The sequence below is a fragment of the Myxocyprinus asiaticus genome, chromosome 35 (assembly GCF_019703515.2).
Source record: "Myxocyprinus asiaticus isolate MX2 ecotype Aquarium Trade chromosome 35, UBuf_Myxa_2, whole genome shotgun sequence".
In the NCBI taxonomy this organism is placed as follows: Eukaryota; Metazoa; Chordata; class Actinopteri; order Cypriniformes; family Catostomidae; genus Myxocyprinus; species Myxocyprinus asiaticus.
The window spans coordinates 5493192-5511503 of record NC_059378.1 but is presented as its reverse complement, the minus strand read 5'-3'; the positions used below and the strand labels follow the sequence as shown (position 1 = coordinate 5511503).

General features: G+C 36.8%; 1 protein-coding gene across 1 annotated transcript in view; it reads left to right on the top strand.

Annotated features, from left to right (window-relative positions):
* The window catches only part of LOC127426179 (ephrin type-B receptor 2-like), a 229057-nt gene extending 213586 nt beyond the window's left edge, over positions 1 to 15471 (top strand). The window contains exons 14-16 of the mRNA XM_051672806.1: positions 710 to 903; positions 4494 to 4649; positions 6416 to 15471. Of these exons, the coding sequence (XP_051528766.1) occupies positions 710 to 903; positions 4494 to 4649; positions 6416 to 6524 (459 nt within the window). The 3' untranslated portion in view covers positions 6525 to 15471. The remainder of the gene's footprint in view (positions 1 to 709; positions 904 to 4493; positions 4650 to 6415) is intronic.
* The last annotated feature ends 2841 nt before the right edge of the window (positions 15472 to 18312 follow it).

The window sequence follows — 18312 nt, the reverse complement described above, 5'->3', positions numbered from 1 at the left end:
ACCAGACTCACTGTGGGGGCCAGTTCCCCTCTGGATAACCAGCATGAATATAATGCCAGTGTTAGTTATTTATGTGCAGTGCACATTACACATTATCAAGCTCTAATTTAGCCCACATTATAACAGACTTTATAATCATTAACACACACCAGTTCTGTGAAATAATCACAGATGTCAAGAGCACAGCATAGCTTAAAAATGACATATACTGTTGGAAATGTGGATTGGCCTGTATATATGAAAAGTGCCACACAGAAATTTTTGAGTGATGATGCAAATGAATCATTGAATAAATGGACAGTTTGAACTGATTCATTTAAATGAATCAAACTAACTAACTCTGTCTCATAATCATGAGACAAGGATCGCAAAACTAGTCTAATGACACACTTAATGGCTTAAAAAAGGCGCATTAAAATCATTGTGATATTCATTATATCGCTTAATTTTACAGCCACAGCTGAATCATTGTGAATACAGTATATGTTGAATATTTGAAATATCGCCCAGCCCTGATATAATTTTCTGTCACTTTTTCACTGTACTAATAATGAAAATGAAAAAATAAATAAAAATCCCTAAAAAATGACAAATTAAATGTAAATTTGTAATATATTTAGACACAGACAGACACGTCTACTGCAAAAAAAAAAACAGCCAAAAACACAGCCAGCCATAGACCATCACAGATCTGTGTCTCCCTCTGCAGGTCATCAATGCCATCGAGCAAGACTACCGGCTGCCCCCTCCCATGGACTGCCCCAGCGCCCTCCACCAGCTCATGCTGGACTGCTGGCAGAAAGACCGTAACAACCGGCCCAAGTTCAGCCAGATTGTCAACAACCTGGACAAGATGATCCGTAACCCCAACAGCCTGAAGGCCATGACTCCTCTGTCCTCAGGGTGAGTTACAAAATATGCCGAGTAGAGGACTAGAGTTTGCTTGGATGGTGGCAACAAATATTTTGTAAAATTGAGTGGTTCCAAAACTTAGTGACCTGTCTACCTAGGCAGCATTTTAAGACATCATATGTGCACTCCCGAAACAGGAGCAGTTCCAAAAGGCAGACAGCAACACTATTCTGCCTTCCAAACCAGGGTTTCTCCCATGTTTCTATTTTTTATTTATTTTTTTTTTTGTAAGGAGAGATTGTGAGGAGGTTGCGTTAAAAATATTTCTGTCATTTTCTTAATTTTAAAAACATTTATAGATAATTCCAAATGTTGTCTGTCATTTGCTAGATAAAAAAACAAGAAAGAATACAAATTAAACCAAGTGTTGTGTGGTTAAATCCTTAAAACCATACTAATTTCTATAAGTCTATAAGTGTAAAAATGTAGAAAACAGAATTCTGCTTTCTAAAGACTTTCTAAAGAATTCTGCTTTAATTTGTCTAAACAAATATGCAATTGAAAACACTCCTTTATTTAAAAAGTTTAATATTAATATTAACAAATTTAAGTGAACATTGCTTTAAGCCTTTTAAAGTAATTATTTCAAGGGCCAGTAATAAAATAGAGAACAGAGTAAATAGTGATTTAGGTTAAACAAAAAAATTAAACTTAAAAAATCTTAATATCAAAATGTTCGAAAAGTAATCTTATGCTAAATAAAACTACTTAAATTATTGACAGTCTTTATTGTGTGATTATTAGATTCAGTGAATTTGAAAATCGTGAGATTAATCATGATTGTTTGGTAAAAATGTCAAATAAGGTTCCATTTGTTAATATTAGTTAACAACAACATTAGTAAACATGAACTAACAATGAACAATACTTGTTAAGCATTTATTCATCTTAGTTCATGTTTCAACATATACTAATACATTTATAAAATCAAAGGTTGTATTTGTTAACATTAGTTAATGCACTATTGACTAACATGAACTAACAATGAACAATTTTATTTTTATTAGCTAACATTAACAAAGATGAATAAATGCTTTAAACAATGTATTGTTAATTGTTAGTTCATGATACCTAATGCATTAACTATTGTTAACAAATTGAACCTTATTGTATAGTGTTACGTATTATTTTATTATATTGATAGCCATAGTTTTTAGATAGGTTTGCAATATATGTATATTTTTTAAACCCTTTGCTCACTCACTTAGTAAAGCTGCTTTTGAACAGTATTTATTGTGAAAGTGCTATATAAATACATTTGAATTTAATTGAATATTTTTCTTTTCAGGTTTACGTACAACATTTTTTAGTGAAAATACAAAATACTGTAAATACAAAATAAATATATTTGGAGATAATATTTTACAGATAATACTTTAATCACACATTATATTTTGGGTTTAGTACAATGACAAAATAAAAGTCAATGATTTAATTTTTATTAATTAACATGTTATCTTGAAAATATCACCCAGTAAAGTTGGGTCCTTATACATGAAAATATAAAGCTGCTTTTATATAATTGGAAGGGGGTCCCTTGCAAGGATGTTATAATATTTGGGGGTCCTTGGCATTGAAAAGTTTGAAAACCCCTGCTGTAAATATCAGGGGCATGCGTCCCCCCCCACCTCAGGTTATAATAGTTGCAATGCCCCTGACTTTATTACTTTTATGAAAAGTCATTTTTAATGATTTAAAATTACAATTTTGGCTAAATCATATCTAGATATAAAATGTACACAAATGGCCCACGACCCTACATAGGATATCAAATTATCAAATGAAATGAAAACAAAAATTATGGAAGGAAAAATATACTACGATAGAAATTTGACAAATTTGTACATCAATGATTATTTGTAGCACAAGCTCTGATTGGCATAGAAATACTAACAGTGAATTAAAGATATATCATTTATTATATAATTTAAAATACGAGGGGGTACTTCAAACAAAAAATTAATAAATAAAAATAGGGGTTCAGCTTACAAAAATGTTTGAGAGCCTCTGATCTTTGATACTTTGTTTTGGTCAAAATTTAAAGCAGCATTCCATTTATACTCCACGGATGCACCAGGTTTCCACATATTTTTTGCAAGTGGCAAGCAAAAACTATACTACTAATAGACCCAATATTTATGTGTGCTTTGTGTTTTATATGCTTATAAGTGTATTGCATCATAATATCAGACTCTATTGGAATCAGATTGAGATTCCATTTCTTTTAGGATGCTGCTTTTGAAGACAGTAGCCTATGTAGGCCGTAGACAGCAAATCAGCTCACTTGGTTTTGGAACAGAGCTTAAGTTTAACCCTTTATTTTTAGTCATTCAGTGGATGTGCAAAAGTAGTAACAATAAATCACATTTATATAGAAAGTCATGGAGATGTTTAAACAAACTTCTTCAGTATTTAGTTTATAGAGACACATTGCATTTTTGGAAAGGAGTATAGACACAGAAGTGCAACTTTACACTAAGGTATGCCGTGGCAACATCAAGGGATTGTAATGACGTTTTTAGTCTAACCACTGCACATACATAATACTGTATTGTATATCCATCCTTGTTACATGATATACGTGTGGTTACAAAACAACATTACTTACTTTGAAGTTTCTTTTTGACACTTTTTCAGCTATTTAGTGCTTAGATTTGTCTGCCACACTCAGTGTTGCACAAATGTGTGTGTGTGTTTGGTGTTCCTTATATTAGGGGAAATTTTTTATGTCTGATGTTTTGCAAGACTTTGTCTAAGACAGACTCGCACATGTCCTGCAAGGCACATTTAAAAAAACAAAACAAATGTAATATGACCTAAATAGACCTGTCTTTTTCAAAACGATTCTCATAATTATTTTTAATTTGGGGTCAAATGCTTTGGTCTTACTTCTGATTCCTGTGGTGTAATTTATTGATGCCAAAGACTTTGCGTGTTATTTCTTTTGGCATCAAATTGCTGCGTAAATAACAAACTTGGTTTGATGAATTAAATAATTTTTGAAAGCTTGAGGAAATTGTGTATTTCAAACAATTGTTAAAAAAAAACAAAAACAGATGCTATTCTGTTTCTTGTGGGAAAATGTCAAAAGGCCCAGTTTCTTCTGTCACAAATCTGATGGTGAGAGGCTTTGGTTTTGCTCGCCATCCACAAGCTCTTTTCGCCCGGAGGCTTATACGCCACAGAAATGTTTCTAGAATGTACAGTCATCCGGGGATGTTAATTGCATTTTTTGAAGAATTAAATGCAAGGGCAGAGGATATTTTGCACTTACATTCTCCCCTAATATAATTTTTTTTTTCCACTCCAGAGATTGAATCTTTATGACCCAAAAAATAAAATAGCCTATAATTCCCATGTCACAATTGCCAAAAATATGCACATGATTTCAGGTTTTTTTGCATTGATGATCATTTACCAAACAGAAGTGAACCACATGTAATTTAGGAATGTACCATTTATAGGGGGATGTATTTGTGGGGACTATATGGTATATGTGACTTGATGTTTAAAGGCTATTTTTACTGTGTAAATTCGCAACAGTGTGACTCATCTCTCTCTCTTTCTCACTACCCTTTTAGAGTGCATTTGCCCTTGCTTGACCGCAGTGTGCCCGACTTCTCTAGCTTTAGTTCTGTGGATGACTGGTTGGACGCTATTAAGATGGGCCAGTACAAAGACAACTTTGCCAATGGCAACTTCACCAGCTTCGATCTCGTTTCCCAGATGACCATGGAGTAAGTCCAGTACCTGAGAGAGAGAGAGAGAGGGAAGGTGGAAAAGAGAAAGGAATAAGGGGCAGTTCACACAGAATATGTTAGATGCCGCGCAACGAATGGAAAATGCAGGTGTCTCGAGATGCGTTTTCTTTTAACTTGACACAATGGGCCCTATTTTAAGAACGTTAGCGCTAAGCACAGCGCTATGCCATAATTCATACGTACAAAGTCAATTGGGATGGCCATGAAGTTTTAGAATTTCCTTGCAAGCATGCGCTAAGTCTTGGCGGAAGTGGGTTTGGCGAAATCACGTGGGCAAGGCACTAATTGGGTCAAGTGCAATTTCATTCTTCTTCGGCACCATCTGCGTCCTACTATAGTCAATTCCCTGTCAAGCACCAGCGATATAAACAAAGACAGCACATTCATAAAAAGTTGGTAGTGTAAATGGACTGTATGCAATGAATTAGAAGAATAGAAATATGGACATACATTATTTTGTGCATTAACTGTGTCCTTGTTAAATGGGACACACTCCTTTTATATGCATGGAAAATGAGCTTCAGGATATGGATGTAGGCTCCATTAAATTATAGAAAATGTAAGTATTATTAATCATTTTCATCTACTGACACACAAATCATTGCTAGAATTAACCGTGATTGTATCGGCACGCACTTCACTTCTACCGGTAAATTTTGATTAAAAAATAAATACAATTCATTTATTGAAACAAGAAAAAAATTTAAACAAAAATATTTTTTATATTCAAATTACACTTCAAACGAAACGAAAATATAATGAAATTAATGAAGTGGTCAAAAAAATCATACAAAATCCAAACATTTTACTCTCTCCAACTTCTTCCACAGGCCCCTTTTTTAATGACTTGAAAATCACTTTACGACAACAGGTGGAAAAATACCAATAAAAATTAGATCATAAATACAATTTTAAATATAAATAGAATAATTGAAAAATAAACCATGACCTATAGATAGTTTAACACAAATGTCATAATTTAGTTGTTTTTTTGTTTTGTTTTTTATAAAAAGGCTATTGTCAGGGACATTATTTGATGTTCCACATTTTTTTTCAGAGTTTGGACTTGAACTTCATTACCACTTACTGGTGGAATCTCCAAACTGCAAATGCAGGATCTGAGTTTATACTTTGCACTGAAAACAGACATGCTTTTTAAATGTCTTAGCACAATTACCTATTTCTCAGGAAATTAGCAAAAAACGTAATTACCATACAATACACCCACAGTTAGTGCAAACACTCCCACCTACGGCCACTTGCGCTTTGCTCTGGCACAAAAATTGCACTAAGAATCAGCACTCTTACGAAAATTGGATAAGACATAGTGGACGGTCGTAGCGTTTAGTACAAGTGCATTTAAATTACAAAACTGGAAAACAATTGAAAAATAATGTTGGTATCTATCCTTTTCTGTATTGCTGGCCATGTCAATCATAGTGTAAATGGGAGCCACACCAATGCAAGCTCAAATTCCTCTCCTCACCATGTTACCTAGCTAAACCAGACATGCATCTTGGTGAAAACAAAGAAGGTGTTGTTGATTCAGAGACGCTTGGGTTGCGCAACAAACAGAGGATGATAGGATAGACAAATTTATCTGTTCTTCAATCTTAAACTGACATGCTGAATTTAATTTGGCATCATGTGATAAAGCCAGTGAATAAAGATGTATTACTTTAGCATTATGGTATCTACTTCTGCATGCTCATGTTTCGTCTTGTCTCTCTCTTTGTGTGTAGAGATATTCTCAGGGTCGGAGTGACACTAGCAGGCCATCAGAAGAAGATCCTCAACAGTGTTCAAATGATGAGGGCCCAGATGAACCAGATCCAATCAGTAGAAGTTTGACACCAGTGCCCCCATTAGACTGGGAAGAGGACAAGAGGAGGACCATCGTAAAGGGGTGGGGAGGCCACCACAGACCCCTGAGCCTGATTTTCCTTCTGGACCACCTGGGATATCCACCTGCCCTTTCTTCCAAATACACTCTCGTTCTCCATCGGTGTCAGCCGAATCCTCCATGAACCCCTCAGCCGCCCTAATGGGCTTGTTCCAGGAAAACCGTGTCTGGCAAATATGGTCACAACATCTGGATGTTTAGCTTTAGCTTCCCCATATCCCCTCAGTTTTCTCTTACTTCCTTTCCAGTTTTCTTATTTTATTAATATTTTGTTTTGTTTTTATTCCGTCTTCTTTTTTTAAAGAGTTTTTGTAAAAAAAAAAAAATTAAAGCAATGACAAAACAAGGAATCTATATCAAATGTATAGATTGGTGTAAAAGTGCGGACTGAATCACAAGGCTACCCTTTAAAAGGGCAATGAAGAAACAGGACATGTCAATTTTGCTCCACAACTTGCGTCAGAGATTTTCTTTATAATATTTTATGCTGAAAATCTTGAACTGCCTGCTCAGTGAGGACACACGGGACAACCAGCCAGACCCTAATCCTTCTCCCCTTGTTGACAGCAGAGGGAAAAGGATGTGAACACCATGAAATGGACCTTCCTTTTGCCAGGCGTTACTGCCTTGAAGAAACTACGAGACTTTTAGTTTTGCAGTTTAAACCACTTCAACACGAACAAACAAACAAACAGGAAAAAAGTCTTCACTCCTAAATAGTTACCTTGCTCACAGTGTTGAATTTGTGATTTCTCATTGCTTGAGGGGAAAAAAACGAAATATTTTATGTCTAGACAGCCTGCCATATAGAACATCATCCCTTCGTACCTCGTCCTGTACATATCAGATGCGCTTGACAATGTGAGGTCATCCACTTGATGTAGTCAAATTTTCGGTTTCGGTTTCAGTATTAGATGGACTGACATTGACATTTGATTGATTTACTTTTGCGTGTGCAAAGGTGGTCATCTTGCATATTCTTCCTCCTTTTTCAAAGGTTTGTCATGGGCTAAGATGATTTAGTTTGAAAGATGCCATCAGATATTCTTCCCCACAACTGTATGCCGGAAAATTCCTTTAGAGTTATTATTTTTATGAACTGCTTACAGAGAAGGACCGCAAGCAGATGAACGGTGCGGCCCTTGCATCATCTATCCTAGTCAGTTTTATGTTGGAATCCCTTCTGCGCACGCGCGTGTGTGTGTGTGTGCATGTGTGTGTGGCTCGGTGAGCCCAAGGAGCTGCAGTGCATGTGTGGTGCGAAGCTTGGATTTGATACAATTTGCAGATCACTGTGTTAATATGCCTCTATTTTTGCCACCAAAATTTGCTTTCTTTTAGAAAGATGTTTTATAATGAGGTGTTAGGGGTTTTCATATCTGATAAAGTATGCAGTTAGAGGAAATTTTCATAATGGGGACGTGATGTTCATCATTGTGGAGTATAGTTTTTCTATGAGGATATTGTAAAACATTTTTGAACTGGGTACATTCACATTCATGTGACAAAGCATGGGGCCATTAAAAAAAAAAAAAAAAAAAAGTTTAGGTAGAAATTTGAAATCTAGATGGTTTATGATATTAATCTGGGCCATTTAAAGAACACAAAAAAATCGATATCTGCAAAATACTGTAAATTAGTTGTTGTGTATAGCTTTTATTTTATTTTTTACAGAGAAGACCTACAGTACAGTTTTCCAAATAATCCAAGGTATGGTACTTCCACAACACTCTCTGAGATTCTCTCCCTCCATTACATACATATAAGAACCAAGACAACTATGTAAATAACATTCTCCTCCCTCAGAGAGATTTTTCTTCAAGATGTGTTGGATTTTAGTGTACAGATTCATTTTTGTATGTGTTGTTTAAACTGAATGGAGAGTCACTATTGTCAGTGTTCATTTTGGGCCTTTTCATTTTGTTCTAATATGGGCTGAGAGATGAACATGTGCTTGTGTGTTTGTATGTCCAGGTACATCCAACGTACCAGCATTGAGGTCACTGTGGTTAACCGTAGACATGCTTCTCGCTCAGCCGATGAGGGGCTCACTTTATTCCATAACCTCAGGGTTGACGTGCATCTTTAATCTATGTTAAAAGCATGTGGTACTGTGAGGTCAGTTCGGCATAGGTAAGGTGCACAGGCTGATTCATTATTGAGTGTTGATAAAGTTCCAACGTAGTCTCATGACAACTCGTACGAGATGGAGAAATGGTAAGATATAATACAACTTGGCTGGTATGAAAGTTCCGACTTTTATTCACAAAGAAACCAAATATTCAACAAACACAATTTCAAACTGATACAATACAGGCATCAAATTTTAGCCCAACACTTTATTTTAACCTTAATATTTAACCCCCGCGTACACATGTGTGGATTTTGTTTTTTGATTTCACTATACGCAACACATAAGTTACATTTATTTAAACCGATCTCAGTTCAGGAGACTGTGCAGTCAGTAAAGAAGTTGAACTTTCCACTCACGGAGTGCGCCATCTCATCTGGCAAGAAACGTTATTACGTTTTTTACATTAAACCTTTTTGAGTCAAAAGAGTCTCTAGTTTCATCCGATACGCCATTTTTAAAATTTGAGCAATTTATCACGAAACGCCACACTGCTAAACACAATGTACACTAATGTGTACTTTAGTGCATTTTATCCTTAGAATTCCTTTATTTACTGTGCATTATCACAATGAGAATCAATGGGTTCATCCAAAAGCAGAAAAAATTAGCTTTCAGAGACTTTATATGGAGTTTGGATGAAAATAATGTGCATTTCTAACTGTTCTGAGACCAGTGAAGACAGACAGCACACTGGAGGTTAAGTCATCCAGTAAATAGGGAGCAAGGGAGCATCCTATAGCTCTCTATGCAGCTAAGTGCATTTAAACCAAACTTCATATCAAAAGTTCAGTTTCAGGCTGCAGATGATGTTTGGACAACTAAAGATGTTTGGCAGACATGGGACAATGGTAATCAGTACATAGATTCAGAATTTATAATGTATAATTTTATTTTAACGTGGTTGGCAGTGATTGGATGATGCTGACCATTACTTGTATCAGAATTAATTATGCTAATTTCTGATGTCATGTCTGTAAAAACTCCTGAAAAGCAATTTGATTAAAAAAAGAAATCTGACTTTCTATAGCTTGGTATTATTTAAAATTTAAAAACTTAGTGGACATCATATGTGGTCTAAAACTTAGACTACATATGTGGACATCATTTTTAGGAAAACTATTTACTCTAGATTTTTTTTAATTGTATTTATTTATTTATTTTTATTTTTGTGAATGTGCTACTAGTTACAAATCAAAAAGTGAAAATGGAAAATGCACACAGCAGTCACGCTCAGGTCTCAAGAGTTTAAGAAAGGAAAAATCTGTGAAAAAAAAAAATTGGTTACTCATATTTCTTTATGCAACACAAACGACTGATTTACACTGATCAGTCACAACATAAAAACCACTGACAGGTGAAGTGAATAACATTTATTATCTTGTTACAATGGCACCTGTCAAGGGGTGGGATATATTATGCAGCAAGTGAAAAGTCAGTTCTTGAATTTCATGTGTTAGAAGCAGGAAAAATGGGCAAGCGTAAGGATCTGAGCGACTTTGACAAGGGCCAAATTGTGATGGCTAGACAACTGGGTCAGAGCATCTCCAAAATGGCAGGTCTTGTGGGGTGTTCCCGGTATGCAATGGTTAGTACCTACCAAAAGTGGTCCAAGGAAGGACAACCGGTGAACCGGCGACAGGGTCATGGGTGCCTAAGGGTCATTGATGCACGATCATGTGGACGGCCGGGTGCATGTGCGTTGTTTACCTGGGGAAGAGATTGCAGCATGATGCGCTATGGGAAGAAGGCAGGCCGGCAGAGGCAGTGTGATGCTCTGAGCAGTGTTCTGCTGGGAAACCTTGGTTCCTGTCATTCATGTTGATGTTACTTTGACATGTACCACCTACCTAAAGATTGTTGCAGACCATGTACACCCCTTCATGGCAACGGTATTCCCTAATGGCAGTGGCCTCTTTCAGCAGGATAATGAGCCCTGCCACACTGCAAAAATTATTCAGGAATGGTTTGAGGAACATGACAAAGAGTTCAAGGTGTTGCCCTGGCCTCCAAATTCCCCAGATCTCAATCCAACTGAGCATCTGTGGGATGTGCTGGACCAACAAGTCCAATCCATGGAGGCCCCACCTCGCAACTTACAGGACTTAAAAGATCTGCTGCTAACGTCTTGGTGCCAGATACCACAGGACACCTTCAGAGGTCTTGTAGAGTCCATGCCTCGATGAGTCAGAGCTGTTTTGACAGCACAAGGGGGACCTACATGATATTAGGCAGGTGGTTTAAATGTTGTAGCTGAACAGTGTATGTCAATAAATTTTAATATAAGTTATTTTCCTATTAAAATCATGGTTAGTTTTAGGGTTTGGGTAAGGGGTTGCACTTTATGGTTAGGTTTGGCTTAAGGTTAAACTTTGGAAAAACAGTGATAACATCATTGATTTCTTACAATTTCGCCATCTCGTACTATTATTACAACTTGTCATGAGACCGGGTTGTAAAGTTCTCATCACAGTCTACGGCAGCAATGCTAATGGTGTTGATTTCGACTTTGTTCTTCCCATTACACAATGCTTCCATTAGAATGAAGATTCTGCTCGAATTTGCTCAGTCGTGCAGTGCTTGGGCATAAAACATCAATTTAGTTCAGCAGATAAGCCATCCAGGTGTGAACGGTGAGATAAATCCCAAAGAGTTGAGAGACGACCCAGTCTACCTTTCCCACTTCCTGTAATCTACCCTCAATGTTATTCTGTCATTTGTTATCATGTGTCCAGAATGACGGTTAGAGTTTTCTTTCCTTAGAGCTTGTCAAACTAAATGGCCTTTAGGCTTCGGTTCTCAGCTTTTCCATGGATCTTAACTTTTTATCACCAGCAGGAGGCTACAGGGAGAAAGGAAATGAATCATGGCCACTTAAAAGGTGCTGTAAGCAATTTTTTGGTGAACACGACACACCTAACCGATATCACTAAAATGGGTGTCCTCATATATTACACCAAAAAGAGCCGGGAGAGTGGCTAATGCGTTTTTTAGCCAATCGGAAAACACGGTCTTCCTAGCTGTCTTTTAAGAGTTCGGGTTTTGCAGAGAAGGGCGATGTAAAGGCGCAGTCACATTTATCTTTGCACAGTGAAATTCCGCAAGGCCAACAAAAAAATACGGTAACACTTTCTATGAAGCCCATATTTATAATGCATTGTAAAGGAATTATAATGATCATGTCATAAAGCCTAGTTATAGTTTAAACTATACAGCACTAATACAATAAACTTTAATAGCATCTGCTTCGTTCAAATTGGATGTTGCTTGTGTTATAATGCATTATACTCTACAGTATAACTATGAATAGGGGAAGTCTTATAATGTATTATAAATGTAGTTATAACTATTTATGAGAAGTTTTAGCCTATTGTTATGTGTATTATGAGACATTATGAACTCGGTATAATGCATTTATAATGCCTTTACAATGCATTATAAATATGGGCTTCATAAAAAGTGTTACCAAAATACTTCTCAAGTAGCCTTTTTTATGCTGCACTTTATACTCTGGGATCGTGAAGTTATAAAGAAACTCACTGCTAAAATGATTTCCTCGTCTATCGTGAATATTCAGAATTGCTATCTACAAAGCACTGCCAAACCAAACAACTTCTTATTGGTCAGTGTTGCGAATTCACGTGTCAAAGTTCACCAAAGTTGAACTCAATGCGAAATGCACATAGGGAAATTCTTCACCACTGGAAATCCATTAAAGAAATTTAAGATTGCACAGATTCCCATTGAGATAACAGTATTTCACCCACAGAATTTTGCTGTGCAAAGGCAAATGTGACCGAGCCTTAATTCAGTGGCTTGTGAAAGTTAGTAAAATGACAGAAATATTTTACAGCACATTAAACACCCTGTCCTAACAAGGCACAAGTTTCCACACAAATAATTTGTCGAAATTGAAAGCGAAAATTCTGTGCAATGTGACAATCACTGCCAGTTAGAGCATATTAAATGTTCAATATACAGTTATTTAGAGATGGATTTGTTTTATTTTTTGACCAATGAGATTTAAAAGTGGGCAGTGCTACCCAACCCAACGCTATCGCTTGTTACTTGGTTAAAAAAAGTTCTTGAGCTCAGCATTGTGCCACAAATGCTGTCGATTAAGCTTAACTTCTGTATTGAACCTGGAACATTCCTTTAAAACAGGAAGTTGGGTAGAAAATAATGAAGACCTTTTCACATTTTTTTCTTTTTTTTTTTTTATTGAGTCACACCCTTGAACTACAGTTTGCTCAGTTGGACATGAAAGACTGTAAATTTTAAATTTGTATACCTGCTATTGGTTTAATTTTATCCACTTTTAGGAGTAAACAAGCATATAGATGGCTTAAAAGCTAACATACATGGAATAATGCTGCCTTCATGTGCTATTGGAATTATCCTTCTTCCCACTTCTGAAGTGGTAATTACGAGTATGTCACGTTCAAGTGCTTTGTTGTCGGAAAAAACGTTCATTCATATATATTTCTTGAGGAACTTTTATTTTGAAACCAAAAAAAATATTACTCAGCTTGCGGACGAAAATGGAGTTTTGGTCAAATACAAGCTATTTTTACGGTGTAAAAATGTACAACATACATCAAATGGTTGCTGATATAAATGAATATGACCAAAACAGCAAGCACTAACAATTAGCTATATTTAGAAAAATTAACAAGACCTGTCATTCGCTACAGAGACCGTACTCTCCTCCGCCATGTTGAAAGTTTACGACTCCTCCCATCTCGGAAACTCGGGTATCAAAATTATCTCAGAGTTTCCCAGGCGTAATTTACGACTTGAGGGGTCGTTCATGTGCAACTTCTGAGTGGGAAACTCGTATTTACGATAATTCCGATAGCACGTGAAGGCAGCATAAGACACAAAATTCCAATTCGAATTTCATCACTTCTATTAATTGTCGCATTATCACGTCATGCTTGGTTAGGACATAGTGTAAGTCAGGGAGGTGAGAGACAGATTGATAGAGAAGGATGTTCTCGCATCATATAACTGTACTAGTGATCATGCCAGCAATCAAGCACCCACATTTACCTGTCTGACCAGAACATATCCTCTTAATATTTAATGGCTTATCAGTATCATTGTTGCACTGTAAGACTAAAGGCTCCGAATCCCTCGTCTTCCTCAGAATAAAACCGCTTTCTACTTCACACCCCTTGGACAATCATTGTCACTCAAAACTGCAGCAGATCCACACATACACTGCTGTTCTGTCTCTACAGTACTAAGACCAGCATGAATTTTCATGCCCATGCAGGTTGGTTTGGTGTTAGTCTGGTCAACCAGTATAGCCTTTCTGATGGAGCTAATTGACCAAGGAAATCTTGCTCCAAAATCCAGCATCCAAATCACAACATATGCTAGTCTTCTCAGCAGGACGAGACTGTATTTTAATATGTCTGATCAGAAAACAAAGCGTTTAGAAGTTGAGAAGTTCATGACAGTAGTTTGGCGATATTTGGAGGCATTTTAAATCTGCGTAACGGCACAGGATTAGCAGAGCTTTGAATGAAATCCAGTACTGAAGGGATATCCTGTAGGCTTGATCCTCATCTTATTTTCCTAGCAAAGAAATGTGTTATTTCATAAGCAAAGTTTTATGGGTTTATACTTTTTCACAAAACGGGGGGTTGTCTTGCAGTTTGGCACTGATGATCTCATGAGTTTCTGGCACTTTGTAAAGAGCGTTCTGAAGGAACATTAGCAGCCAATGAGCCTTTCTGTCTTAAGATTTGTTGGAAGATCGTTGCATATGTTGAAAGATTATGACATGGTTGGCAGCTATGGACATTTGGTACAATGAATTTTCTTCAACAAACCTGTATTTACATAGAAATATTTCTTCACAACGATCTTATGTAATTCTGTTTTCCACTCCATTTTTAGCCACAGTTGCTGAAGTTTATTTCTCAGTAGGGGACTAATTACTTCACATGTCTCATTTTGTTGTTTAACAGAACGTAGGCCACAGACAAATGAGACGTGGCGTTATGGGTGTAAAAGAATCTCACACAGAGTAGCACTTCTATTGCACTTTTCACATGGACTATATCACCTTAAATGCAGTTTTTACCTCAACATTTTCATGTGAGGCCTCTCAAAGTGCTGGGAAAGAACTGGCATGTCTTTAAAAAACTCAGAAATCATCCTTTTTTCCAGATCAGAACTGTTGCCGTTACGTTGACATGCAAATATTCCTTCCCTCTTTTGGCAAAGCATAAACTGCGCATCATTTAAAGGCTTTTGTTGAAAGAAAGCTGTGAACAGCATATGCTCGCAGCTACAGCTGAAATGAAAAACAGTTATTATGATGATTATAAGCGACTGTGAACGTAAATACAGGCTGGCTCTTGCTCACTCTCATTGGTCCACATTTGGTCTGAAGTTTAGTCTCCGATAGAAAATGGCTGACCTGAGCAGCGCTGGTGCCTGTAGGGCTGCAGCACCCTCTGTTTTTTGGCTGGCAGTAGTGCAGCTAGACTGTGATTTACTCCGCATGTCTCTCAGCCCAAGTTTTCAGTACAGGGCAGCAGACCTTTCACTCTAGCTAGCCCAAATTGAGCACTGTCCACCTGGACATCTGTGATGGAGATGGGAGGTCCTGTTTCGCTGTATAAAATGTGTATTTGACTGTAACCCTGTGAATGATGTAACAATTTCATTATTTGTAATATTGTTATTGGTTTATTTTCTAAAAATGGAAAAAGCCCAACTTGACTCTCCTCATTAAAAAATGAAATGAGATCTGTTATACAACTTGGCTGTGATTTTTTCATTTAAATTTTTGTATTATTATGTTTTAAAGATACGAGACGATACTACTTGAAATTGAGAAAGTGAGGCTTTACAGCAGAAACATAAATACAAAAACAGAAAGCAATACAATGAATACAGTATAATAAAATAACAAACAAATAGCATGGCAAACATGTGCAATTTTATGCAAAAAGCACAAGTGTGTGGTGTTCCCATTCAACACAACAACAAAATCATTTCTCACATACACACAAATATATATATTCCTGCATTTCATAATATAACATTTGGAAACAATAACATAAAATATAAAATAATTTTATAAAATAAAAATAAGTAGGGGAGTCCAGGGCTAGTTGTCACACTTTTTACTCCAGCAAATATTATTTCAGGGTGGGTTTATTTTTTAAAGTCAATTTTTGCATAGCCACAAACCTTAAAGGAATAGTTCACCCAAAAATGAAAACTCACTCATCATTTACTCACCCTCATGCCATCCTAGATGTATATGACTTTCTTTCGCTGAACAGAAATGAAGATTTTTGCATACAATGCAAGTGAATGGTGGCCAGAACTTTGAAGGTCCAAAAATCACATAAAGGCAGCATAAAAGTAATCCATACGACTCCAATGGTTAAATCCATGTCTTCAGAAGCGATATGATGAATATTTAAGCCATTCATTTTCTGTAAATTCTCCTTCCTGCCCAGAAGGTGGCGATATGCACGAAGAATGCAAATTGCCAAAAACATAAGAGGAAGAATGTGAAAGTGAAAGTGGAGATTTATAGTAAAAAAGGATTTAAGTATTGATCTGTTTCTCACCCACACCTATCATATTGCTTCCGAAGTTATATATTTAACCACTGGAGTATTATGGATTACTTTTATGCTGCCTTAATGTTCTTTTTGGTCCTTTAAAGTTCTGGCCACCATTAACTTGCATTGTATGGACCTACAGAGCTGAGATATTTTCCTAAAAACCCTCATTTGTGTTCAGCAGAAGAAAGAAAGTCATACACATCTGGGATGGAATGAGGGTGAGTAAATAATTAGAAAAGTTTCATTTTTGGGTGAACTATTGCTTTAAACTATTGGCTACAAAAAATCTTTGAAACATTTTCACCGATATTACCCAGGAAAAAAGATCCCGTTCATTGAACACATGTTGACCTTTTGTGACATCAAAGCAAATTTTACAATTGTCTTTAAATGTAGGCTATCCCTGCATTAAACAGCCTTTTATAGGCTTTTCAGCTAAATATATAAGTAAACAAACAGTAATAAGGCACAAAATGAATCATGAAACAACAAAAATGGAAAAGGTAACAGAAATATCAAAACATTGTTTTGACTAACAAATATTGTAATTGTATAAGTCATTTTATGACATTTAAAACACGCATGACAACATGCCCTGACCTGACTTTAATAAAAAAATACCTTTGTCCTAAGCACACATTTAAACCTTTCGGTACAAATATGCCTTCATTATATAGCTGAACCTTGCCTGAATGTATGCCCGTGTGGGTTGATTATGTTTGCTTGTTTACCCAAGAGCTATAACAAAAATATATGTACTTTGAAGGGCCAAATTGCCAAAATTATTCTAATTTAAGAGGGTTTTGAACTGTTTGAAACCAACATAGAGAAAGCTAGAGAAAACATATTTGCACAATTGGACTTTTGACTCCAAATCAAATCGTTAATGAGATACAACCCTTGTGACAACTAGCCCCGTTCTCCACTACGGAATAAAAGTGTAACACTTTACAATATGGTTCTTTTTGTTAGAATTAGATAATGCATTGGGTAACTAAAAATTGACAATATTTTTTTATGTGAACATTTACAACTTTTCCTTTCAAAAATGTATTAGTATATGTTGAAATTAGCATGAACCAAGATTTATAAGTGCTGTCTCAATGCTACACCATACAATGACATTCTAGAGATTAAGTGCACTCTGAACTGCTCTTTTCAGTATTCACCCAATGCGACACAACTTGCTGAACTAAGGTAAAATCTGAAGACACCCTGAAGACAGTAGTAAAGCGAAATATATCTTTAGAAAGTTCACATTCAATGCATTTATACGCCCCAAATCACTCCTCATAGTGGCAGCCTTTATGCCACAGACTTTGTGCTTGTGTTCCTGTGGGGTGTTTGGGTTTGAACAAAGTGCACTAGTCTGCACTCCCCCTCCTGCTGTTCTGTCCGAATGGATCCCAGTGTCTCCTCACAGCTCGCCCTGCTTCAGAGGCCTCGTTAACGGGCCAATGTGTGAAAGCCCCACGACCTCTCAGTGACCTCGCCGAGACTGGCATGCGAATAAAATGGTGCTCCTGCGAGAAGAACTGGGAGTTCAGGAGTTCAGTGTGGAACCCGCTGACAATCCAACAGTTCCACCCGACACTTTCCGCCCTGTTAAGCACTGCCACCACGGGCTCAGCAGGAATAGCGGCAGCGCCAGACCCTCAGCAGAACGGAACCAAAGCCCAGTGATCATCTTTCACTGAGAATGCACATGAGAATGATCACAGTCAAAGCAATTACCCAAAAATACCCAGATTAATGGAAACGCCCATTGCATTGACGTCCACGATGCTTGCTAACCAGAATAGTTAGCATGAGTATTTACACTCACACATCATTACTTGTGAATCACATTTATAACAGATCACGCTGTGTCGTCATGCGAAGGAAATAAGGAAACTACAAATCTATGTAAACAGTGGCCATGTGTGCCCTCCGTGTGTTTCGCTTATTTGAATGGCCGCTAATAGCACTCCCTGCTAGCTCGTCTTCATTGATCTATGCTAGCATGCG